General features: G+C 46.4%; 4 protein-coding genes across 13 annotated transcripts in view; 2 read left to right on the top strand and 2 right to left on the bottom strand.

The window, feature by feature from the left end:
- The window catches only part of RAPGEF1 (Rap guanine nucleotide exchange factor 1), a 109,426-nt gene extending 107,638 nt beyond the window's left edge, over window positions 1-1,788 (top strand). For all 7 annotated transcript variants that reach the window (XM_080990582.1, XM_080990584.1, XM_080990581.1 and 4 more), the window contains one exon: window positions 777-1,788. In XM_080990582.1, the coding sequence (XP_080846708.1) occupies window positions 777-927 (151 nt within the window). In that variant the 3' untranslated portion in view covers window positions 928-1,788. The remainder of the gene's footprint in view (window positions 1-776) is intronic.
- LOC308468893 (uncharacterized protein) lies at window positions 1,599-10,419 on the bottom strand (the record flags this gene model as incomplete). The annotated part of the gene is made up of 6 exons (XM_080991363.1): window positions 1,599-1,737; window positions 1,780-1,863; window positions 1,927-2,178; window positions 2,221-2,283; window positions 2,368-2,529; window positions 10,348-10,419. The coding sequence occupies 6 exons, from the start codon at window positions 10,417-10,419 to the stop codon at window positions 1,612-1,614; spliced, it is 759 nt and encodes a 252-aa protein (XP_080847489.1). The 3' UTR covers window positions 1,599-1,611.
- Window positions 10,420-11,891: 1,472 nt separating this feature from the next.
- UCK1 (uridine-cytidine kinase 1) lies at window positions 11,892-19,549 on the top strand. The gene is made up of 7 exons (XM_080990213.1): window positions 11,892-12,111; window positions 13,486-13,645; window positions 14,549-14,645; window positions 15,119-15,261; window positions 16,595-16,689; window positions 17,887-17,935; window positions 18,181-19,549. Exons 1-7 carry the CDS (start codon window positions 11,968-11,970, stop codon window positions 18,366-18,368), a joined length of 876 nt encoding a protein of 291 aa, XP_080846339.1. The 5' UTR covers window positions 11,892-11,967; the 3' UTR covers window positions 18,369-19,549.
- POMT1 (protein O-mannosyltransferase 1) overlaps window positions 19,021-25,188 on the bottom strand; it is a 28,275-nt gene continuing 22,107 nt past the window's right edge. For all 4 annotated transcript variants that reach the window (XM_080990209.1, XM_080990211.1, XM_080990210.1 and 1 more), the window contains 3 exons: window positions 24,695-24,821; window positions 23,778-23,955; window positions 19,021-22,273 (listed from right to left, as the gene is read on the bottom strand). In XM_080990209.1, coding sequence (XP_080846335.1) covers window positions 22,099-22,273; window positions 23,778-23,955; window positions 24,695-24,821 — 480 coding nt within the window. In that variant the 3' untranslated portion in view covers window positions 19,021-22,098. The remainder of the gene's footprint in view (window positions 22,274-23,777; window positions 23,956-24,694; window positions 24,822-25,188) is intronic.

The following is a 25,188-nucleotide window of genomic DNA, read 5'->3' as shown; positions in this document are numbered from 1 at the left end:
GTTACACTTCACTTCACTGTCCTCTCGATTGAAACCAGAAACTATTAGCCACAACTTTGCTGCTGGTCACCAACAGCCATTTTCAGGCAAAAGCCATGGAGACAGGGAGAGAGGTTGGACAAATCAGACAGCAGGGGAGTTTTTCTTTTGTCTCTTTGCTGGTTGACTGCAGCCATTTAAGGAAGAAGCCATGGTGGGAGGGGGGAGAGAGAGATCATGGGTTAGAAATGTTCCCATAAGAATCAATGGAAATCATGGACTTGTTATGCAAGCACTCGCCTAACAAACAATTTCCAGGAAATGCATTGTGGCTGGTAAGCAGGACCTGCATGTATATTGGAAGACAGGAAATACCTCTTGATGTGTGAGGGGCGCCACCTTCCCCATGCACCGGGCTGCTTGTCGTGTTGTAGACATTTACGGGATTACGTCTATAGTAGCCTTGTATAAGATACTGCTTTTTATTTTAGCCTAACCATTTGGAGACATTTACTGCACCCTCAGAAGCAGCCAAGGAAGATAGTGAAGGAGGGGGAATTAGGTGAATCTGTCCAATTTATACAGACCACAGTATCTGACTTCTCTTAGCACAGGATTTTGGATGCTTGGCTTGCAGAATTTTTATGTTCTGGTTATATCAGTGAGCCTTGCCTTTTGGGGTGGGGAGGCAGTGAATTGAACATTGCATTCTTTTGGCTTCCAGCTAGGGGGCAGTCCTGAATAAAGCGGCACTTTCTGTTATAAAACATCTCTCTCTCTCTCTCTCATTGCTGCAGGCATTACGACATCAAACGGAATGATGACATCATCTCATTTTTTAATGACTTCAGCGACCACCTGGCGGAGGAGGCCTTGTGGGAACTTTCGCTCAAAATCAAGCCTCGAAACATCACAAGGCGGAAGACAGACAGGGAGGAGAAAACCTAGAGGGGAAGCTAATGAAGGCCATGGGCAAAAGGATCACTGGGCGCCTGCACAGACGGCAGCTATGAGACTTGGACCTGTGACCGGGCCATATCCCCCCACCTCCTCCCCTCCTGGGCCCAGCCCAGGGGTTGAGTTGTCTCAGCGGCAGTTGTGGGCTCCCTTCCCATCAGGCCGCAGGGGAGAGTCACCAAAGCAGCGTCCTGCTCTCCTTCCTCAGTGCCATAGATGAGCTTTTCTGCCTGAAAAGGGAGCACACAGGAAAAGGGGTCAGGGTTTGTTTGTTTTTTTAGTGCCAGAGTGTTCCCACTTTTGCCAAATCTGAACTTTTTTTTTCTTGCGCTCCTCGCACTGCAACACGACGAGAGAGAAGCGAAGTTGCTGCAGCTTGCGTTGAGCCATGTATTGACGTGCCCATGGTCTCGCCCAATGGGCATTTAGCATGTGTGAGGGATGAAAAATGAGTTGCCATCAAGGTCATAACCGAGGAGAACCATTTTTCACAATACTTCCCCACCCACAGACACTGGGAGGAAAAGAAAAAAGGAAAAAAGACTGAAGTAACATTCTACCCTTGCAAAGTCTTACATGTTTACAGGGATATTTAATCAATCAAATGGCCCCCATCACCAATGTGGAAAAGGAACAAGATGGGCAGCTGCCCTCTGGACAGTATGTCCACCACTGTCACTGCTTCCCCAAATTCACCTGGATCTTCTCCAAATTCACCTGGATCTTCCCCAAACTCACCTGGATCTTCTCCAAATTCACCTGGATCTTCCCCAAACTCACCTGGATCTTCTCCAAATTCACCTAGATCTTCTCCAAACTCACCTAGATCTTCTCCAAATTCACCTGGATCTTCTCCAAATTCACCCGGATCTTCTCCAAACTCACCTGGATCTTCTCCAAATTCACCCGGATCTTCTCCAAACTCACCTGGATCTTCTCCAAATTCACCCGGATCTTCTCCAAATTCATCCGGATCTTCTCCAAACTCACCTGGATCTTCCCCAAACTCACCTGGATCTTCTCCAAATTCACCTGGATCTTCTCCAAACTCACCTGGATCTTCTCCAAATTCACCTGGATCTTCTCCAAACTCACCTGGATCTTCTCCAAATTCACCTGGATCTTCCCCAAACTCACCTGGATCTTCTCCAAACTCACCTGGATCTTCTCCAAATTCACCTGGATCTTCCCCAAACTCACCTGGATCTTCTCCAAATTCACCTGGATCTTCTCCAAACTCACCTGGATCTTCTCCAAACTCACCTAGATCTTCCCCAAACTCACCTGGATCTTCTCCAAATTCACCTGGATCTTCCCCAAACTCACCTGGATCTTCTCCACATTCACCTAGATCTTCTCCAAATTCACCTAGATCTTCTCCAAATTCACCTGGATCTTCCCCAAATTCACCTGGATCTTCCCCAAACTCACCTGGATCTTCTCCAAATTCACCTGGATCTTCCCCAAACTCACCTGGATCTTCTCCAAATTCACCTGGATCTTCCCCAAATTCACCTTTATTCTCTTTACTCTTATTTGACTCAGGAAATCTGGAATTGTTGAGGTTCTGTGACATCCACCCCCTTGTACTCGCTATGGGGGCCCTTATTGTAGCGATGGTACTAGCTGTTAATGCAGTAAACATGTAGAAAATGAGACCGTCTGTAAATACGAACCTCTAGGCAACATCATCAGTTTCCTTTCCTTTTTCTAAGGATGCATGACTGAGTGGCCCGTGGGGTTTTTAAGAAGAAACTTCAAAGTGCTAAGCAACGCGTAAAGGAAAACAAAGCAAACAAAATACTTGGCTGTCTGGAAGCATCAGGCTGAGATGGGGGTGGTGTCTAAAACCAAAGTGAGAACTTGGGGTGGGAGGGCACATCTATGAGGAGCTGTTGCACCATCCAGTTGGAGCAAAACAGTTGAAAAGCTGCCTCAAATTAAGTAGGTTGGAGAGACCTGCATCAGAACACTCTTTCGCATCTTCCATTTATTTCATTGATGCTTCTGCAGAAGAACTTCCCAGTGGATTTTCTCATCCCCAAATGAGTCATATCTGTCCATCTCATTCTGCTAACCCACTGTGGCACCTGAAATCAACCACCTCAGGCCAGCGTCTTCACCTTACATAAAACAGCTTCCAGGTCACACTGGGTTCTTGGTCTGAGCAACAAGCAAGCATCTCCTTGGCTACAGGTCACCTTCACAGGAGCTGCGGCTGATATGGGGGCCAGCTCAGAGATAATGATCCTGGTTTAATAAAACTTTACTGGCCCGGCAATGAGTGTTGTGCCCACTTGCTCACTCCTGTGCCTTTGACCCTTCCATCATGGTTATTTTAGACCAGAGTTTCTTGTTGCAGCTGGAATATTACTGCGGCCAGGATTTAATCCTGGTTTTTTACATCAAATTTGGAGCCCAAGGATTAAACCACAACATTTTGGAGTCATCAGGAAGCTTTGGGTTTTGAAGCAGGCATGGGGAGCTTTGGGGTCTCCTGATGTTGCTGAAGACAGTTCTCATCAGCTCCAGCAAGCGTGGCCAGGGATGAGGGGAACTGTAGTTCAGCAACATCTACAGGGCCAAAAATTCCCCAAGCCTAGTTTAAAGAAACTATGATGAACTGCTGGTTTAGCAAATTAGGATTGTTAAATCCAAACCAGCTCACGTTCTCTCTTTTTTAATATAAGGGGGCCTAAACAGAGCAGGTTTTTTTTCTTGATGCCAAATAATCTTGAAAGCAATTTGTTGAAAGTTGGGCTCAAGATGTGGACTCCTGACTTGCCTGCCCAGGATTTGGGAATGACTTTTGCTTTTCAGTTTGTTAACTGTAGCCAGTGGCTTTGATATCTATTGAGGCAGAGGCTTCTTTCTCTTTCCTTGTCCTGTGAATAAAATTGGGAGGAGGAAATCCACTGGGCAAAAGCAGACTACTCACCTGGCCCCAACCTTCTCTGCAGAATCTTCCAGTGTAATACTGTGCAGCTCATCTTACTTTATTTTGTTTTATTAATTTAAAGGGTGTTTTGCAGCAGGCAATATGTTGCCGTTTATACCCTTGTGTGTGTCTTTCATTTCAACTTGCCACAGATGGGCATGCGTGGGTGAACCTCCTGTGCAAGTTGCCAGTGACATCAGGAGGTCTGGGGTTGGAGTGAGAAGAGTTTGGTGAAGGACTCCCCCCCTGAGAAAATATTGGATGTTTTGTATTTGCCCTCAGTCTTGCAGCTAAGGTGGACCTAAAAAGGTCCTTACATTTCTACCGCCTTTGGAGGGGTTCTGGCCCTCACCAGAATCTGCAGCTTTCATACCCTGGCAGCTTCAGAATGATACTATTAGTCACCTAATTGCACTTCACATTGGGGAGCGAAGGGTTAGGTGAGCCTTTGCCCCTGTGTCTTGGTTCATGAGTAAGTGGATAGAGCCAGGGACGCCCCACCAGTTGTAGTCTGGCCTGCTAGAGGTTATCAGTCCACAATTCCCATCTGCCCCTGTAGCCGGCTTGGGGTTACATGGTGGTGGTGGGTAATGGGAGTTGTAGACCAAAGGCTTCCAGACTTTCCTCTAACCCTTGCTCCATTCAGAATTGGGTGGGCGGGTAGACAGGTGAGAGTTTTAAATGATTGTTAACCCTAGGGATTGGAGCTTTTTAAAGAAAAATATGTGCTGGAATTTGAACCCATAAAAATTGCATTTACTGCAAAAAAATACGCAGCTTGAGAATCCAACTGTTGGTTTGTGTTAATTTCAGCACAATGTACTGTGGTGCTCTCACAGTCATTTCCTTGGCAGGGATGGGGTTTTAGTTAAATTGGGGTGGGGGCGAAGGCATTGGGGGCAAAGGGAGGAAGAGGTGGTGGGGTTTTTTTCCAGTTCAAGTTGTGACTCTGTGCTTCAAAAAAGATGAGGCATTCCTTGCATTTTCAAGCTTGCTGAAAAATTTCCTTGACTTTGCTGTTCTGCCAACCAGCCTCCCTCGGTCTGATGGTGTATATTTATGGTTTACCCCACCCACCCTGAATCCTGATTGTAAAAATGTCCAAACCTGTTACTTTTTTATATATTAAAGAGAAAGGGGTGAGGGAGACACTCAAGCAAGTGACAATAAATGTGGTTAAAGAACCCAGCCTTGAATATCATCCTATTTTACAGTGCATGCCTTGGTCAGCCAAGATTAAAGTGACAATCAAATCCAGTTTCTCCCATTGGTCTGGTTTCCTGCTTGTCTACCATGTCTCTCTTCCTGGTTCCTGTTGGTTGGCCTGTTTGGGCCATTTGCCTGGTGGGAGATGGGGGGAAGGTGGGGCGATCCACAGTGGGAAATCCCACACCAGAGAACCAGGTGGTAGGCGAATTGCCATGGCCAGCTTCAGAATCAATATGTCCCTGAGTAAAGTTTGAGGGCTGTAGCTCACTGGTGTAAGCATCTGCTTTGCAAGCAGAAGGTCCTAAATTCAATCCCCAACAGCTTCAAACAGGACTGGGATAAGTCCCCCTGCCCCAAACCCCAGAGAGCCACTGCCAGTCAGTGTAGACTATATTGCTCTGGGTGGACCAATAGTTTGCTTCAGAATAAGGCCAGCTTTCCAGGTACCTACTTAAAACCAGCTCTTCAGGACCACAGGGACTAGAATATTACTTCATCTTTGGAAGTAGACCACAACTAAGTGGCACTGTGTATGTTTTTCATGCAGAAGGTCCCAGGTCCAACCTCTAGCATCTCCGGGAAGGAATGGAAGAGACCCCCTGCCTGAAAGCCTCTCCCAGATATTGTAGACAGTATTGAGCTGGATGGTCCAATAGTCTGATTTGGGTTCCTAAAGTTTCTTCCGGTCTGAGCCATCTTTAGGCATCTGCATGGCGGTGACAGCAACACTGCCCCCCAATGATGTCCAGGAGCTGATTTTTTAATTTCCCACAGTGCCCAAGGGCACCCAGTATAGTGCTACTCTGTGGCATTCTGCAGTATTTTGGATTTGGATTTGATATCCCGCCTTTCACTCCCTTTAAGGAGTCTCAAAGCGGCTAACATTCTCCTTTCCCTTCCTCCCCCACAACAAACACTCTGTGAGGTGAGTGGGGCTGAGAGACTTCAGAGAAGTGTGACTGGCCCAAGGTCACCCAGCAGCTGCATGTGGAGGAGCGGAGACGCGAACCCGGTTCCCCAGATTACGTGACTACCGCTCTTAACCACTACACCATACTGGCACATTTAAATGGTGACTCACAGAACAGATGGGCCAGAGGCTGGTGGGCCCTCTTGAGGTCTTGCATTCCTACCTGGAGATGCTGGGGGTAGATGCTGGGACTTTCTGCTTGCAAGGCAGGTGCTCTACCAGGGAGCTACGGTTCTTCAAAGAAGGTCATCCCATGTTGGGACAACACACGCTTCATGTGGAAGCCAGTGTGGTGTAGTGGTTAAGAGCGGTAGTCTCCTAATCTGGGGAACCGGGTTCGCGTCTCCGCTCTTCCACATGCAGCTGCTGGGTGACCTTGGGCCAGTCACACTTCTTTGAAGTCTCTCAGCCCCACTCACCTCACAGAGTGTTTGTTGTGGGGGAGGAAGGGAAAGGAGAATGTTAGCCGCTTTGAGACTCCTGAAGGGGAGTGAAAGGCGGGATATCAAATCCAAACTCTTCTTCTTCTTCTTCTTCTTCCCTTTGTGGAGGCAAAAATGTGCCCAGACATTTGTATCAAAAACAGAGCTACTTTTCTGTTTTGCCAAAGGCCAAAGGATCTTGACACAAGAATACCAGACCCTGCTTTACACAAGGATACAAATGGCAGAAGCCCTCCTTTCTTTTCTTTTTCAAGTGAATTTTTATTGTTTTCCTTACATATTCTTTTCCAACAAATTGTAATAGCACCATACATTCCCTTTGACTCTGCCGAGTCACGACCCCCCTCCCTCCCCACAACTGGTATATTTATCCTCTTTCCATCACACACATCATTCTCATATTAGTACTATTATACATTGGAGGTATTATGTCAATCCTGCTAGTGTCTTGACCTCTTTACAATTCTTCTTTAAATATTCAATAAATTTACTCCAGTTATTTTGGTATCTTTGATCTCCCTGGTCCCGGATCCTCCCTGACAGTTTGGCAAGTTCTGCATATTCTGTCAACTTTGCCTGCCACTCCTGAATAGTTGGTATGTCTTGTACTTTCCATCTTTGGGCCAGAAGGGTCCTCGCGGCAGCTGTAGCATACATGAACAGATTTTGATCTTCTATTTTAATTTCTGTTCCTATTAAGCCTAATAGACACGCTTCCGGTCTTTTGGGGAAAGTATATCTAAATATTTTTTTGAGTTCATTATAAATTGATTCCCAAAATTTTTTTACCTTATCACAGGTCCACCACATATGGAAATAGTCCCCATCTGCCTTTTTACATTTCCAACATTTTCTTTCTTTTTTCCTATACATTTTAGCTAATTTTACTGGTGTCAAATGCCATCTATACATCATTTTTAGCAAGTTTTCCTTTAAAGTCATGCATCCTGTAAATCTCAAACCCTCCTTCCATAATCTTTTCCACACATCCAATTCAATGTTATGCCCAATATCAATTGCCCATTTTATCATTGATTCCTTTACTTCTTCATCTTTTGTATACCATTCTAGCAATAAACTATACATTCTTGATAAAATTTTATCTTTACAGTCTATTAACTCGATTTGGAATTTCGATTTTTTATCTTCGAACCCATTTCTCTTTTTATCTTCCTTTAATAAGTCACTGATCTGGTGGTATTGCAGCCACCCTGTTAACATCTTTTCAGTTTGATCATATGGTTTGAGCTTTATCCCTTGGTCTGTTTTCCTAGTACAGTGGTGCCCCGCAAGATGAATGCCTCGCAAGACGAAAAACTCGCTAGACGAAAGAGTTTTCCGTTTTTTGAGTCATTCCGCAAGACGAATTTCCCTATGGGCTTGCTTCGCAAGACGAAACGTCTTGCGAGTTTGTTTCCTTTTTCTTAAAGCCGCTAAGCCGTTAATAGCCGCTAAGCCGGTAAGCCGCTAATAGCCGTGCTTCGCAAGACGAAAAAACCGCAAGACGAAGAGACTCGCGGAACGGATTAATTTCGTCTTGCGAGGCACCACTGTAATATCCTCATATGTTACTCTTTCCCCTTCCATGTTTACTTTTTTTGTTGTCAACACCTCAATTGGTGATATCCACCACGGTGTCTTTCTTTCCAGGAGGTTTTTATTCCGATCCCATACTTCATATAAAGATTTCCTAATCACATGGTTTACAAAACCTTTATGTACCTTTACTTTGTTGTACCATAGGTACGAATGCCAACCGTATCTATTGTCGTGGCCCTCTAGATCTAATAGGTCAGTGTTTTCTAAAGTCAGCCAATCTTTTAACCATACGAAGCTTCATAATATAAAGTCAGGTCTGGTAAATCAAAACCTCCTCTCTCTTTCTTATCTATTAGTATCTTCATTTTTATCCTTGGCCTTTTCCCCTGCCAGACAAATTTCGCTAAATTTTTTTGCCAATCCTTAAATTGTCTTATCCCTTTTACCACTGGTATTGCTTGAAATAGAAATAACAGTCTAGGTAGTATATTCATTTTTATCACAGAGATTCTGCCTAATAATTACAATTTTAGTCTGCTCCATATATCCAAGCCCTCCTTTCAGCTTCAGAAAGCCCCAGGGATGTAGCAGCAAAGTACTGTACTTTTCTGTGTATAAGACTGGTTTATTTCTTATACATGGATAGTACATAGGGTAGACGTTTGATTGGTTGCTGCTGTGGCTTTCAACAGCAATTGGATGTGTTATTGGTTGCTGCGTCAATGGCTGGTGTTGATCGGCTGTTGCTGCGGCAATTGGGCGGGCGATAGGCCGCTTCTGACAAGAGGCGGAGTTTTGGACACATGCGGGTGAGCGATTTTCAGCAATCCCCCCTTTAGAAAGCTCAACAACCCTGGGTAACCCCCCCCCCAAAAAAAAGCTCAACGACTGTGCCATCTCCCCCCCATTTTCTTAAATTTGAGCCTGCAAAAATAGTCTTATACATGGGGGCGTCTTATAGGCGGAAAATTATGGTACAGTGGTACCTCAGGTTAAGTACTTAATTCGTTCCGGAGGTCTGTACTTGACCTGAAACTGTTCTTAACCTGAAGCACCACTTTAGCTAATGGGGCCTCCTGCTGCCGCCGCTCCGCCGGAGCACAATTTCTCTTTTCATCCTGAAGCAAAGTTCTTAACCCGAGGTAATATTTCTGGGTTAGCGGAGTCTGTAACCTGAAGCGTATGTAACCTGAGGTACCACTGTATATCTCTGTCTGGCCAGGCTATGCAGCACATGTCAGCAGTTTAGAACTGCAGCAAAGCTCCCCTTTCTCTAGGTTACCTTCATCTGACATGGGGGGTCCCATGATCTAGGCCAGAGGTCAGCAAACTTTTTCAGCAGGGGGGCGGTCCACTGTCCCACAGACCTTGTTGGGGGCCGGACTGTATTTTGAAAATAAAAATAAAAATGAATTCCTATGCCCCACAAATAACCCAGAGATGCATTTTGAATAAAAGCACACATTCTACTCATGTAAAAACACCAGGCAGGCCCCACAAATAACCCAGAGATGCATTTTAAATAAAAGGACACATTCTACTCATGTAAAAACAGACTGATTCCCGGACCATCTGCAGGCCAGGTTTAGAAGGCGATTGGACCGGATCCGGCCCCCGGGCCTTAGTTTGCTTACCCATGATCTAGGCCAGCAAAGCAATCAACCCACAGCTGGGCCATCTCCAAGAACAGAAGCTCTCGTGCAAGCAATGAAGTCAACAGGAGTCGGCATTAGACGAAGGGTGAATTTCGCAAGGCCACCTACACCACCTCAATTGCAATTCTTCTGCATTTCCACCACATTCCACCCCTTGGCTTTACGCTATCTTCCCTTCATATTGCTAATTGCTCTGCTCTCTCAGCCCCCCAATAACAGCTTGCACTTTGGAATAGGACTGTTTCCAGTTCTCTGTCACATCAGTCTTCGGTTCTAGAAAGGAACTTGCTGCTCATGCACAGAAGAGCTTATCAGGTTGCTTCCATCAATTGCTTGTTTCCCTTTTCCATGACCTGCTTGCATTAAAAAAAAACCAAAATTGGTTATATGCAATATGGGGAACATAATACACACAAGATAAAGGACTGTATGACACAGGTAGTGTGTTATGCTTCCTATAAGCAGGTCGAGAATCCTGTTATTCCTGCACCTTACTTAAGCTGTACGCAGATGAATTGGGCAAGTGGTGTTAGTTATTACCACCCAGTAAGTACCTCCGGCTGATCATCTCATCAGGTTGGTTGAGTTGATTGGGATAAACAACCCATACCTTCTGTCCTGGTGTTAATTCACAGTCTGTGGATCCGAAAATTTTACTCCTTCTGTTGGTAGCAGGCGCACTGACTTCGGCCCCACACTGTGGGTACTCTGCACGCACCACACCGTCATGTCGGTGTGACGTCACATTGCCACATCATGATGCGCAGTGCACAAGCGTGCTCCAGCACTGCATTAGCAACTGGGACAGGGCCTCTGCTGTGGTGCCTCTATTGAGGCCCACTGCAGAACCACCCCAGAACCACATCCGTGGCTGCAGCAGGCCTCAACAGAGGTCCCACAATGGAGGCACAGGCTTCAGCCCAGTCAGCACCAGAGCTCCAGAGGTAAGGCGGCAGGTGGCAGCAGCAGCAGAGGCTGGGCACTCACAGCAACATTTTTGTGGGTACACAAGCCCATGGGGCCCCTGGAGTTGGCACCAGGGGTTGGTGGGCAGCCCTGGCTCTGCTACCTGTTGGATGGCTGGTGTGCCCAGTTTTTCACAAATCAGCTGGGCTATGCACTGGCCACCCAAAAGCACCACATCCTCTGCACTGATATTATATAGCAGCACCTTTCCTTCCCCTTGCAATCTGCCCATAGGTGCCACGCGGAACTATGTTCCCTTCACCTAGGCTCTAGGGTACTGGCACTCTGGCCAGCACCACTTCCTCCTCTGGCGCTCTAAGATCCTGCACTACTGGGTGTTGCCTGGAGGCGCAGCTTGCTATTTGGCTGAGCCTTCCACATCTTAAGTTGTTTCACAGGTGCAGGCGCTTCCAGTCCTATCATAATGGTGCAAGGGCATTTGTCCAGCGCTCAGTGGACGGTTACTCCATTCCAATTCTGCTTGCTCTGCCACTGCTGCCCCAGCTTCAGAATTTGGTTTGGGGTTTGCTGTTTTACTTTCTGCTGCCAAGTCCTATTCAGATATTCAGTTAAACCTGAAGCTGCTGGAGGATGAGGGATGATTTTAGATGTTACAAATGGTTTTTAATATATTTTATTTTATTTTTAATAGCATTTCTGCCACTCCTGGTCTCCTTTTGAAAGGAACTGTGGGATAGAAATTTAATAAACAATTTGCATAGGCTAAAATGAATTGTTAGTCTTTTAGATGTCACAAGTCTAAATGGCATACATTTAAAGTACATAATTTCCCCCAAATAATCCTGGAAATTGTAGATAATCCCTTGACAGTACTACTATTCCCAAAACCCATAACAAACTGCAGTACCCAGGATTCTTGGTGGTGGTAGTTAATAATGCACTTTAAATCTATGCTGTGTACTCAGCCTTAAGTGTGGTGCTGCGCAATGAACTAAATTTGGTTGATTATAGTTGCTCGGATTTCCAAGTATTTAACTTTTTTTATTATTATCCTGTGCTGCAGCACTTTATTGCGCTTCCTTCCCAGCTTCAGCCCCGCCTCCTAACCCCGAAATCCCCGCCCCCGCCCCGCCCCTTGTCACTACCGCCTTCGTGCGCAACCGACTTTGCGCAAGCTCTCCGGAGGAAGCTAAAGAACTTCGTTTCCCAGCGTGCCCCGCGGCCCGCCCGTGAGCCGACGGAGCGCTCCCCGCCGCGCTGTGGTTGCTGGGAGATGGAGTCTGTGCGTCCTGGGGCAGTGGCAGCTGCGGCATCTGAAACGGGGCCGGCCCTTTCTGCAATGCCCAAGCCATGGCCACTACGGGCAGCAATGGCATCGGGTGCAGCGGTAGTAGTAACAGTAGCAGCAGCAGCCTGCCGGGCGCCGGGGAGGCGGAGCGGCCGCACCCGCGTCCGTTCCTGATCGGGGTGAGCGGAGGCACCGCCAGCGGCAAGGTAGGTAAGCGGGGGCTCCCTGGCTACGTGGGCCGCCGCGCCCCTGCCAGAGTGCAAAATAAAAATGCAAAAACAACAACAACAAAATAACGATATTGCAAGCAAAGCAACAGAATGTGAATTAATTCTCCTGATTGCATTGCATTGCACTGCGGACCAGTTAAAACCTGTGCGCGATTCTTGCAAAAGCTTCAAATCCCTGAGAATTTCCCCTATATCTCTCCTGACACCTTTAAACGTCGCGGATGATGATGGTGATGCTCATATTGCATATATTCTTACATTTGTATCTCATCTTTCCTTCAAGGGGGTCACGTGTATTCTTCTCCCCTCCCCCGCCCCATTTTATCCTCACAACAACCCCGTGAGGTGGGTTAGGCTGAGACACTTATGGAACTGGCTCAAGGTCACTCAGTGGGCTTCATGGCTGGAGCAGGGAAGTTTTGAGCCTTGATCTCTCCCAGGGCCTAGTCTGACACTTTTTAGTGCCTACTCCACAGTGGTTTTTTGCCTGTGATTCCTGCTCCACCATCCAGGGGCAGATGATGATCTATCATCATCATCATCATCATCATCATCAGACCTTTTATTGGCATCGCATACAAACATCCAAAACAAATCAATACAGAATTACCACTTCCCCAGTGGCACAAAACATTTGCTAAAAGAAAGGAGGCAGAGCAGTGTATCCTCACATCTCTAGGTCTCCAGGGAGAGATTATCTATTATGAAACTATTGAAACTTAATCTTCAGAGCTCCTAATCCCAGAGGGGGCGCAGAAGTGAGTTTAGTCCACATAGCTTACATTTTTTTTATAAAAAAAAAGGACACCCCAAATTTCCCCTATTTTTCATTTCCTCCCCCCATAACTAGAAAACAACAAGGCATAGGATTTTTTAATTATTATTCACACCAGTGACTTTGACATGCAAGATAATCCAGTACAGCAATTTTAATCAAAATGTGAGGTGCAGTAGTTACAATTTCTTTGAAAATTGTTGTGATCTGTTGTGGAACAACCCACTGAAGAAGATAAGAATGGTTACCCAGACCTCGTTGCTGGTTGGGAAGGGCACACCATAACAGTTCAAGCTTCAAGGCCCCCAAAATGTAGGTCCACCACTGCTCTCCCCCCAAAAAATCCCCCCAAGTCCCTCATTACTTTGCATGATAAAGCAGGCACTGTAAGGTTTCTGGTTTCTAGGGTCTTCTCCTTCTGTTCAGTTTAAATTTATGGTTACATCTGCCTCTTCCTTCGTGGACTATAGTGCTACGTTCATTGTTTTAGGTATGTTAGGCTGATAAATTTCGACCACGTGCGTAGGTGGGTTTGTTTTTCTGATATGTTCCAAAATTCTCCTCCTCCTGGGCAGTCGACAGTGTGTGAGAAAATCATGGAGCTGGTGGGGCAAAATGAAGTGGATCACCGTCAGCGGAAAGTCGTTATCCTTAGCCAGGATCGGTTCTATAAAGTGCTTACGACGGAGCAGAAGGCAAAAGCCCTGAAGGGACAGTACAACTTTGATCACCCAGGTATACCCAGTGGGGCAGCCGGGTAATTTTTAGACAGTACACTTAGCAGTCCTATGGATGGGAAAGAGGGTCTCCCTCAGAGTGGACGTCTGCCCCCCAAATTTTATGCTTATGGCATCCAGCAGCAGTCTCACTTTGTGTTTTCCAGCCTGTGATCTGGAGAATCTTGGGAACAAATATTGTCTATATTTTTAAAAATTAAACCCAGCATTCATTTACAGTGGTACCTCGGGTTGCATACACTTCAGGTTACATATGCTTCAGTTTACAGACTCCGCTAACCCAGAAATATTACCTCGGGTTAAGAACTTTGCTTCAGGATGAGAACAGAAATTGTGCTCCAACAGCGCAGCAGCAGCAGCAGGAGGCCCCATTAGCTAAAGTGGTGCTTCAGGTTAAGAACAGTTTCAGGTTAAGAACAGACCTCCGGAATGAATTAAGTACCTAACCCGAGGTACCACTGTATTTTTTTTAAAAAAAAACCTTGCCTTTGAAGATGCCGTCCATAGATAGCTTTATGTTGCAGCCAGCTAAGCCCTGTTCAGAGTAGACCCACTGAAATTTAAGCACCTAAGTCAAGGCCATCCATTCCAGTGGTTCTACTCTGAGCAAGGCTAGCACTGCACAGAACCATCTGCTTTTGCCCCCTTGTATAGGTGAAATTGCCTCCACATCCCACCTGTCAAACAGGTAATAAAAGCCCTATTTGTTAGTTGCTGCTGTGATACGGGACCAGTAATTCACATCGCCTGCATGGGTCCTCAGTACACGAGATCAGACTGCGTGGAAGCAGCTTTTGTACCACCGTCATAGTGCCTGACTTGCAGTGCATCTTAAATCTGAAACTGCCTCCGCTGCTGATCCAGTTTCGTTTGGCTACCCTTATTTTTTTGCATTGCACAGATGCTTTTGACAATGAATTAATGCAAATGACGTTGAAGAATATTGTGGATGGCCAAACGGTTGAGGTTCCAACGTACGATTTTGTGACCCATTCCAGGTCAGTATGCATTTCCTGTTTTTTTGGGCAAAATGTGGTCTTAGAATTGTAGAGTTGGAAAGGACCCCAAGGGTCATCTTGTCCAACCCTCTACAATTGCAGGGATCGCAGCTAAAGAATCCCTGAAAGATGACCACGTCCTGACGTAGCTTGTTCCCCTGGCGAACAGCTCTTACCATCAGAAAGATCTTCCTAAGGTCATTTGAATTCATTGGTTTGGGTCCTACCCTCTGGAGCGGCAGAAACCAAGCTTGCTCCCTCTTCCATGTGACAGCCCTTCAGTTCTTTGAATATGGCTATCCTATCACCTCTCGTTCTCCTGTTCTCCAGGCTAAACATCCCCAGCCCCCTCAAGCATTCTAAAGTGCTGAAACGGGAAGCATGGCATTCCAGATGTTCTCCCTGGGCATTTGGAAGTCACACTGGGACCTTTCTTAACCACATCTTGCCATTCCGTGTCATGTCCACTGCAGGCTGCCTGAGACGACTATGGTCTACCCTGCAGATGTGGTGCTTTTTGAGGGAATTCTGGTATTCTATACTCAAGATATCCGGGACATGTTTCATCTCCGTCTTTTCGTTGATACGGACTCAGATGTCAGGCTCTCCCGGAGAGGTAACCCCTGGTTTCTTGGAATTTATTTAAACACTTTTACCACAGGGGTCAGAAACTTCCTTAGATGTTGCCTCCACTATCCCATAAACCATTGGCCATGCTGTCTGGGGCTGATGGGAGCTGGAGTCCAGCAACATCTGGAGGGTCACAGATTCCCCAGCCCTGATAAAAAAAGATGTCTTTTCTCATTAGGAAATGCTTCTTCAGAGGTAAAGGTAAAAGGTAAAGGACCCCATGACGGTTAAGTCCAGTCAAAGGCGACTATGGGGTTGTGGTGCTCATCTCACTTTCAGGCTGAGGGAACCGGCGTTTTCCCACAGACAGCTTTCTGGGTCGTGTGGCCAGCAGGACTAAACTGCTTCTGGCGCCACGGAACACCGTGATGGAAACCAGAGCGCACGGAAATGCCGTTTACCATCCCACCGCAGCGGTACCTATTTATCTACTCGCACTGGTGTGCTTTCAAACTGCTAGGTAGGCAGGAGCTGGGACAGAGCAACGGAAGCTCACCCTGTTGCGCAGATTCGAACCACCAACCTTCTGATTGGCAAGCCCAAGAAACTCAGTGATTTAGACCGCAGCACCACCCGCATCCCTATGCTTCTAAACAGAGGCATTGAAGAGGAATGCTGCTACTTCAGTCAGGGATGGGGAAACCTAAGGCCTTTTGGATGTTGCTGGACTTCCAACTCCCGGCATCCCTGATCCTTGGCCATGTTGGCTGAGACTGATGGGAGTTGGAGTCCCACAACATCCAGAGGGCTGCAGGTTCCTCATCCCTTGGGTATACAGGAAGCAATGTTCTAAATATGCTAGGGAGTAGTAGAATGGAGACCATGGAAGTAGAACCTAGACATTGTGACTCGTAACCACTGATAGCCTCTCCTCCACAAATTTGAAGCCATCTAAGGGGGAGGACATCACTACATCTTCCCCAACCTCCAGATGTTCTGGACTAAGAACATAAGGAGAACCCTTCTGGGTCAGGTCATTCGTTCATCTAGTCCAGCATCCTGTAATGGTCAACCAGAAGCCGTAATGGGAAGCCCACAAGAAGGACCTGAGACCAACAGCACTTGTGATTCCCAGCAACTGGTATGCCAAGGCATATATTGTCACCAACATTGGAACACAGAACATAGACGTTGTGGCTTATAGCCATCAATAGCCTTATTATTCCCCATGAATTGGTTCAGTCCTCTTCTGAAGCGTTCTACGTTGCTGGCCATCACTACATCTTGTGGACTTGAACTGTGGTTGTAATTCTGTGCTGCTTGAAGAAAGACTTTCTTTTGTCTCTTTAAACTGCCCTGTTTGGTTCCTCCGGCTGTAGTTCTCCGGGATATGAAGCGGGGAAGGGACCTGGAGCAGATCCTGACCCAGTACACAACGTTTGTCAAGCCTGCCTTCGAAGAGTTCTGTTTGCCGGTACCAGAATCTTTTATCCCCCCTCCTCCCTCTCAAGCCCATTTTGGAAGCATGGAAGGCTGGTGGAGGAGCATTTCCTCCTCGCAGTATCTCTCTGGCTGTCTCAGGAGAGGCTTCATAGACATTGGCTTGGAATCAAACCTATGGTTTCTTCCCCCTCCCCTTCATGTTAGGAATATAGGAAGTGGCCTTAAACCAGGTCAGACTGTTAGGTCATCTAGCTCAGTAGTGTCTATTCTGACAGCAGCTTTCCTGAGTCTCAAGCAGAGAGGAGGTATTTTCCCCATCAGCTGCTCCTTGGTTATTTATTTTAGCTGGAGATGCTGATCTGGGGCTTTCTGTGTCCTAAATTGTGTTATTCCACTGAGCTTAATTGTGTGGTTCCCCGCTTTCTTCTGGGACAAAGCCTCACCTGGGAATGGAACCCAGAGGGACTTCTTGCATCCCAGAAATAATTGTGCCTCTTTGACAGCCTTCCCCAAACCCTGGTGCTATCCAGATGTTCTGAACTACAGCTCCCATCCCTCCCTGGTTGTTGGCTGTGGTGGCTGGGGCTGGTGGGGTGTGTTCTCCAAAGTAGCTTGTGAAAAGTCAGCCCTGGGAACCTGTAAGCCTTGCAGACATAGCAGACCTTCAGAACACTCCCCCAGGCTACATCTCTCAAAGCCCTTGCTGCAAAGCATGTATTTCCCTGGCTGGAATGCTTCCTTGAACTCCACTGATGCCTCTCACTTGTCTGGGTGCTGGAGTTGAGTGCATCAGTGTTTGTATAGTAGGCTAGTTTCTACAAAGGTAAAATTTATAGGTTGCCCCATCTGCTTTTGCCTCCAGTCCCACCCATCACTGGAATGTGGCTCTTGGAGGGTTGCCCAGAAGGGAACAGTAATCTGATCTGAGGAAGATTCCTCTGTCATAAATGACACCAGTAACAAGAGGAAGCGTCTTCACAAAGTCCACATGGACTTAGCCTCCTTGCTCCCTTTCTGCCCTAAAGGCAAAGATCAGGTGTCTCCAGAGCAGCCTTCCCTCACTTGGAACTCTCTAGATGTGGTTGGGACTCTAGCTCTCATCAGACTGAGCCAGAATGGGCACGTTCAGGGATGCTGGGAGTTGAAGTCCACCAATGTCTAGAGGGCACTAGAGGCAGCTCTGGTGGTTTGTTCATCGACTCACAGTTGTTGTATTTCTTATCTCCAGACCAAGAAATACGCTGATGTGATTATCCCTCGAGGAGTGGACAACATGGGTAAGAGGCATTTTTGCCGTTCTAGGCTCCTGAAGGCTCATTTTGTATATTCATTTCAGGCAAAGAAGATGCACAGACTTCTGAAATGATGGTTATTAGCTGGAATTTTCCACCACCTGCCCCTCGATTCCTTTGTAATAATTAGCAATAATGTAGATGCCAGACCCTGTGCTTAGTTTGCCACTGACCTCTTGCCCCTTCCCATAATTAATTCCTCCATTCACCTCTTGCCTTTCTTCTGGCAGTTGCTATAAACCTCATTGTGCAGCATATCCAGGACATTCTTAATGGTGACCTCTGCAAGTGGCAGCGTGGGACGATGAACGGGCATGGACGCTCCTCCAAGAGGCCCTTCCCTGAGCAAGTAGACAGCAGCCCACTGCTGGCTCCCGGCAAACGGTCCCACTTGGAGTCCAGCAGCCGTCCCCACTAAGGCGGCCGGAAGCCCCTCCCACACCAGCTGGACTTTTGACCGGTTCCAAGGTTCCCTTTGGATGCCCTTCAGTGCTCCATATTCTCTTCCAAGAGGTGACGAATCTGTGGTTTTAAACTGCCTTCTGTTTTTAGTTTCTCTCCTTTCAGATAGCACCTAAATCTGCCCCAGAAGTTAAAAAGAAAAGTGCTCCTTTTTTTGGTGTTCTCTCTAGTCTTTGCCTGCCATGGTTTTTAATTTTCTAGGAAAGAAAATGGGTCTGCCACAGGCAAGCAAATTGTCTTTGTGCTTAAATTATTCCCTATTTCTCTCCCCCCAATATAATTTGACACAGGAGTGATGGCCAGAAGGCTGCTTTTCAAAGTCAAATTTATCTCCCCGCAAATTCATTTCATTACAGCAAGACTTTTGCATAATATTTTGAGATAGGAAAGGGCCATGTGGAATGGTGGGCAATTTCTCTTCTGCCGCGTATTGTCTCTCTGCTAAGGGAAAGAAGAAAAGGGTGGCAATTAGCTTTAAAAGCCAGAATCATTTTAGTACAAAAATATCCAGCATCACCATTATCTTCTGGCAACCATGGGGGTAGCCTGCCCCCTTCTATATCTCAATTATATGGTGCTTTCTCAAGGACCGGGATGGGGGTGATAACGCACTCCACTAGGTAACGATGGGATAGACTTAGGAGGATGTGTGTTTTTAAATATAAAGCAGCTGCCTTTTCACAGACTGCATCTAGCTAACATAGGGAGAACTGACTGAGCAGTTCTGCGCTCTCTATATAGCAAGACAAGGGGCAACCACTGAGATCAGTTGTGGGCAATGGCAGAATCCATCTCTTTATGGCTTCCAGTTGACTTGTAGTTTTAACGAGTGGTAGATTCTTCTTTGATCAGTAATCACCACTAAGTAAACAGTGTTTGCCTCATCTAAAATGTTTTTCTATTAAAATGCATTTGTGCTGCTATCGCTGCCACTACCAGGTGGCATTTTTCAAAGTTCGGAGATCTTGTTTTGACGTTGGAAAATACCTGGTCAGTGGTTTTTATAGAGTCATTTTAACCCCCAGGCAAGTGATAAAAGTGAGGCCTTGCCAGCTCTACATTTTCTAAAAGCAAGGCTTGACTTAGTTAGTTGGTTTGTTTTGGCTTTGTTAATAAATAAAAAAACATGGAAAAATGGCACATGACTGAGTTGTTTTTCCTTCCTCCATTGTGTGTGTGTGTGTGTGTGTGTGTGTGTGTGTGTATGAACCTCCATAATATGATCAAAAGGAATATGGTCAATGCAAATCCTACCTTGGCTTCAAGTACGCTAATCATACAGTAGTTGTCAGGATTTGTTCAACAGGAACCATCCAGGTTTATGGAGGCTCTGTTCAGCTGAGCGAGGAGACAGTGAACTGTCCAGCATGGTGTGGTGGTTAAAGACCTAGGAGACCAGGGTTTGAATTCCTGCTCAGCCATGAAGCTCACTGGGTGACCTTGGGCCAGTCACTGCAAGGAGGGAAGAACCACATTCGCCACCTTGAGCTCCTTGGAGGAAAAGGTGGGATACAGAGTCATGGGGGAAAGAAAGTACACCCTCTTTGAATTTGGTGGTTTTACATATCAGGACATCATCATCATCTGTTCCTTACCAAATCTTAAAATTAGGTAAATACAACCTCAGATGAACAACAACACAACATACTACACAGCATCATGATTTATTTAACAAAAATGAAACCAAAACGGGGAAGCCACGTGTGAAAAATTTAAGTTACACCTTTACTGCTTCCGTAGGACTTAAGGGACTAAGTGGAAGGCAGGTCCTGCTAATCAAATGCCCCTGCTTAATTGGTCATCAGCAAGTTTGTCCACCTCTATAAAAGCTGAAGTTTTCGCAGTTTGCTGGTCTCAAGTATTCAGGTGTGTTTTAACACAGTGCCAAGGAGGAAAGGCATCAGCAATGCTCTTAGGGGAGCAATTGTTCTAATGCAATTAATATACTGCCTTTCTCTAAATGGCAACATTCCTACTTCTCAACTCAGCCCTTTTTGGTTCCCACTCTCTGTTGCAATACTAAACTACCCTGCTCCTAATGTGGGCATGAGTAAGTTTTAGCCCTCCAGAGTTTTCTGAATTACAGTCCCATCAGCCCTAGCAAGGAGAGCCAGGGCTGATGGGATCTGTGGTTCGGCAACAAACACCTAGAGGGCAACAGGTTCCCTATCCCTGCTTGAGATGAGTTGGAGTGCTTGCAGAATCAGAGAAGGCAGGTATAGGTGCCACTTCTGTAATACCTGTAAGAGAAGGTCCTCCCAAAATACTCTCAATAGGAGAACAGTCCACTTCAGGGTGAAGGGCAAAAAAAAAAGTTCATTAAACTCCCTCCATAAGGAGGAAGGCTCTATCTAAAAGGCAGGGTTTAAAACAAGAATATGTTGAAGATCACTCTGTGCCATCTGCTTTGTTAGCACTCTAGGCCAAGTTTCTCTTCTTCTTATTTTTTTTAAAAGCTGTCCAGCTTCCAATTATTTATCCTCCCTTGTCTACATTTTATTGACTGATTGTGCTCCACCCTCATTCTAAAATGACACATACAGTTCCAACAAGCAAATAAAATAATTTACAGTGACTAATCACAGAACGCCAAAGTGAGACATTGCCCAGCAGTGCTTCTGCACTCTCTGCATTCTCTGGAGACCATCACCCTTTCCTCTTGAGGAACAAGACTTTGCCTGTGCCACAGAATCACAGAACTTGATCCAGGTTCAGCAAGAGATGGACTCGGCTGCCAACCATATTCAACCTCCTGGACTCTATAGTTTACTGGAAACAAGAGTGGGAATATTGCTTTAAAGTGGGCCAGTTCTGATGCCACCTTTTCTCCTGTTGCTTAACGCATAAGAGAATAGCAAAATGCTGCAACTCCCAAATTTTGGACTCCAAATCAATGGTTTTCATTGCTCCATCTGTCATGGGTTCTTTAGTTGAGATTCCTGCATTGCAAGGGGTTGAGCTACACAGCCCTTGGGTTCCCTTCCAACTCTACAATTCTATGATTCCATTTCAGTTTAAAAGGTGGTGTCAAAACTGGTCATCAGTTGGCAGGATGGGCAAGGCTGAATGAACAGTGGAATTATGACAGCCTGACCATTCTTGCCTCTAACCCCAACGGGTACCCACCTCCACCCCCGCCATGGGAGAAGCGAGGAGCAGTAGCAGCTTCTGGCAAGATCTTGCAACACACTTGTGAGATCCAGTGTGGTATAGTGGTTAAGAGTGGTAGACTCGTAATCTGGTGAACCAGGTTCGCTTCCCCGCTCCTCCACATGCAGCTGCTGGGTGACCTTGGGCCAGTCACACTTCTTTGAAGTCTCTCAGCATCACTCACCTCACAGAGTGTTTGTTGTGAGGGAGGAAGGGAAATGAGAATGTTAGCCACTTTGAGATTCCTTAAGGGGTGTGATAAAGCGGGATATCAAATCCAAACTCTTTCTTTTTTCTCTCACTTCATGGGGGAACACCCTGGCAACCCATCCCTGCCAAAACCCACAGCTGCACAACCTCAGTAAGCAAGGTTTTTGCAGCAGGGCTGACGCCGTCCCGTTCTGCTTCAGGTGGGCGAACAAGACAGGCCTCCCCTGTTCTAAGTCCTCACATCAAGCAATCAGAGTACATGTGTTTGCAGACATGATCAGTGGGCTAAGTTGCCCAGGGGGCGGTTTGTTGCCCGTCTTGCAAGACTAGTGTTTGCTGATCAAGATGTCCCAGCTGTCCTTCCAGCGTAGGTCCTGAAGCTGACTTTTGGTGAGCGGAGGCTTCCCGTAGGTGAGCGGTCGGAATGTGTGGTAGGTCAGGTAAACAGAAGAGAACCAGGCAACCACAAGAGCACTGTGCATGCTCTTTGAGAGTCTGGATCTATAAAGAAGAGACACATAGGCTGAAGCAAACACGAACCAGCAGTTTAAGGGAAGATTGTCTCAACCAATGAACTTCTGCCCCTCTTAATGTTGCAATGATATCACTTGAATTTATATAAGTAGTGACAGTTATTCTGAGCGTAGCAACCTGCTTTATACAGGGTCAGATGCTTGACCCATCCAACTCAGTGTTGTCTGCACTGATTGGCAGCAGCTCTTCAGGCTTTTGGAAAGGCGTCTTTCCCAGCTCTACCTGGAGAGGCTAGGGATCAAACCTGGGACTTTCTGCATGCAAAGCAGGTGTTCTACCGCTGAGCTCTCCCCCAGAAGTAAGATTCTACTCTGTATGGTTATGAATAAAGGGCTAATTTAAATAAGTTGCCATATTATCAAGTCAGGCCAATGGCTCATCTAGCTCAGTACTGTCAACATTGTTTGGCAATGTTTCAGACAGGGCCAACTCACAGCCTCATCTGGAGATGCTGAGGACAGACGCGGAGACCACCTGCAAGCAAAGCAGAGGAGTCTTTTCTAACACTGAGCTTTCTAATGGCTCCCAACACAGTTGCTCCCTTGGCTCCTCCACAGTTGCTCCCATAAGTCTCCTCCACAGAATGTGGAAGAAAGGGTTTTTATCTGATCCAAGCCCCTGTTCAGTACAGGATCCACAGTGCAAGATGAAACTCTTGCATCCCTAATGGAGGAGTGCCCAGCCCTGCCTTAAAAACTCCAGCAAAAGGAGACCTGCTACCCCTTAAGGCAGTCGGTTCCACTGCTAAACAGCCCTTATATCACAATAGAGAGCTGAGAAACAGAGTTCACTCCATCGGCTCGACTGCAACAGACAGGCCAGCCCTCCTGGCCCTCAGCTGTCATCTGGGGAAAGTCATTCCACCAGGCTGTCTCAATGGGAGAGAGGAGGAAGAAGAGCTGTGCTGGAGGTCCAACTCTACCAGGCACTTCCTGCCTCTGAACTGTGGCAACTGGTCAATATCAGAACAGCTGTCTAGAAATTGGTGTTTGAGTTTTTATTTTCCTCCTCCCTCCTTCTCCCCTTTCCCTTGTGTGTTGTGGGTTTATGTGTTTTTAAACCTGCAGGTAGGGAGTGCCTTGTTTTGATATTATGTAAGCCACTCTGGGAGCCTTTATGGCTGAACAGCAGGGTACAAATGCTATAAATAATAAACCAACCAACAACTTAGTCTTAACTATAGCCTGCTGTTTTCAGCCACTGGATTGAATCCTGATCTCTGGAGTAACAAGAACAAGGCAGTTCCATCTTCTGTGGAACAGGCCCCTCTGATATTTGAAGACAACCATAATGTCTCCCCTTAATCTGCTCTTCTCCAGGCTAAACATACACTGAGCCTTTCATTTGCTGCTAGTAGGACTTGGGTTTCCAGACCCCACTGCCACCCGCCTCTGGACATTCTAAGCTTTGTCAACGCCCCTGTAACATAAAGCCTCCTGGCAGAGAGCAATCCTGGCAAGAGAAGTCATACCTGCAGAGGTATTCGCTGGTGTGCTGCAGGACAACAGGGATCAGGAGGATCTGGAAAGTGAGAGCAGGCAGGTAGTGGTAGAGGAAGAGCGTCTTCTCCATCAGGAAGAATGGGAGGTAATTCATGGCCCAGCCTCCCACGCAGAGGCCTCCTGCTGACACCCACTGCCACCATGCCACTGTCAGGATAAAGGGGCAACACAGAGAGCTGCATTAAACAGACCATGGCTTGATCTAGCTCATTGCTGTCTACACAGACTGGAAACCTCCAGGATTTCAGGCGGCGACATACACAGGCCTATTTAGAGAAGCTGGGGATTGAATATGGGGCCTTCTACATGCAAAGCAGGTGCTCCGTTACTAAGCTATAGCCTTTCCCCTAAAAATAAAGTTGGAGTTTTTGTTCACGTGTTCCCAGCAAAGTGCTGAATTAAGTAAGAATGTAGGTCCATCTGGTGCAATACTGTTTGCACTAACTGGCTGCAGCAATCCAGGGTCTAAGGCAAGGGACTCTCTCAGCCCTACCTGGAGATGCCAAGGATTGAACCTTCTGAATGCAAAGCAGGTGCTCTGCCACTGAGCTTGCAGCCCTTACTAATAAGGGAGTGTTAATTCTATTCCATTTATATTATGACTTTCCTCCGAGGAGCTCAAGTTCTCCCCAGTCATTTTTATGCAGGTTCAAATCCACCATCGGGCGCATGAAGCTGACTGGGTGATCATGGGTCAGCTTCTGTCTCTCAGCCTAACCAAACTTGCAGGGTTGTTGTGGTGGTATTTTTTTAATTGCAGTTTATTTTTTTCTTGCTACTTTGCAAGCTGTTTATGGGAATATAAATTTATGTTTGAAGCTGTGAGTTGTAAAATGGGTAAGGAAATAAACAAACAAGAGGTGGGATAATAGTTGAAATATCTGACCTTCAGGGATGTCACAGATATTCCGTCTCCGCCGGAGCAGGTACCACAGGAACAGAGCCACGTATGCAGCAGTGGCTGCATTGGCAGACATCCAGGTGACGATGTTCCCCAGAAGGTGGATCTGGGCCTAGAGAACCAATAAGCAACAATGTTAAAAGCACTGCTGTGGAATTTGCCCTCCCCATCCTGGTGACCCCCCCCCCCACTGATGCTTTAAACTGCAATTCCCATTTTCCCTGACATCAATTTACCTTCATTTCCCCCCTAATCCAGGAGAGGTGCATTAAAGCTGTTTTCATCCAGTGGAGAGAGAGAGAAAACAGCTCTTGAATTCTGAAATTTCAAAATATATAGTCCACACACTTCCAAGCAAACTTCACATCCATAAGGACTAGAAGCCTGGGTTCTTTTTTAAGTCCCAGGAAGCTGCATTCCTTACTATGTTACCTTTTTCTGTACTCCCGCAGAATCATAGGGTGCATACAATACATTAA

The sequence above is a fragment of the Podarcis pityusensis genome (genome assembly GCF_964106645.2).
Source record: "Podarcis pityusensis genome assembly, chromosome: Z".
Taxonomy (NCBI): Eukaryota; Metazoa; Chordata; class Lepidosauria; order Squamata; family Lacertidae; genus Podarcis; species Podarcis pityusensis.
Note: the sequence above shows the minus strand (reverse complement) of the source record. Positions and strands in the feature narration are given on the sequence as shown.

Bases quoted from the DNA above. Each gene is read 5' to 3' on its own strand.
- UCK1 (XM_080990213.1), top strand. From the start codon at position 11,968: ATGGCCACTACGGGCAGCAATGGCATCGGGTGCAGCGGTAGTAGTAAC. The intron at 14,646-15,118 runs GTCAGTATGCAT...TGTCCACTGCAG, and splicing joins GATTTTGTGACCCATTCCAG to GCTGCCTGAGACGACTATGG. The intron at 15,262-16,594 runs GTAACCCCTGGT...CTCCGGCTGTAG, and splicing joins TGTCAGGCTCTCCCGGAGAG to TTCTCCGGGATATGAAGCGG.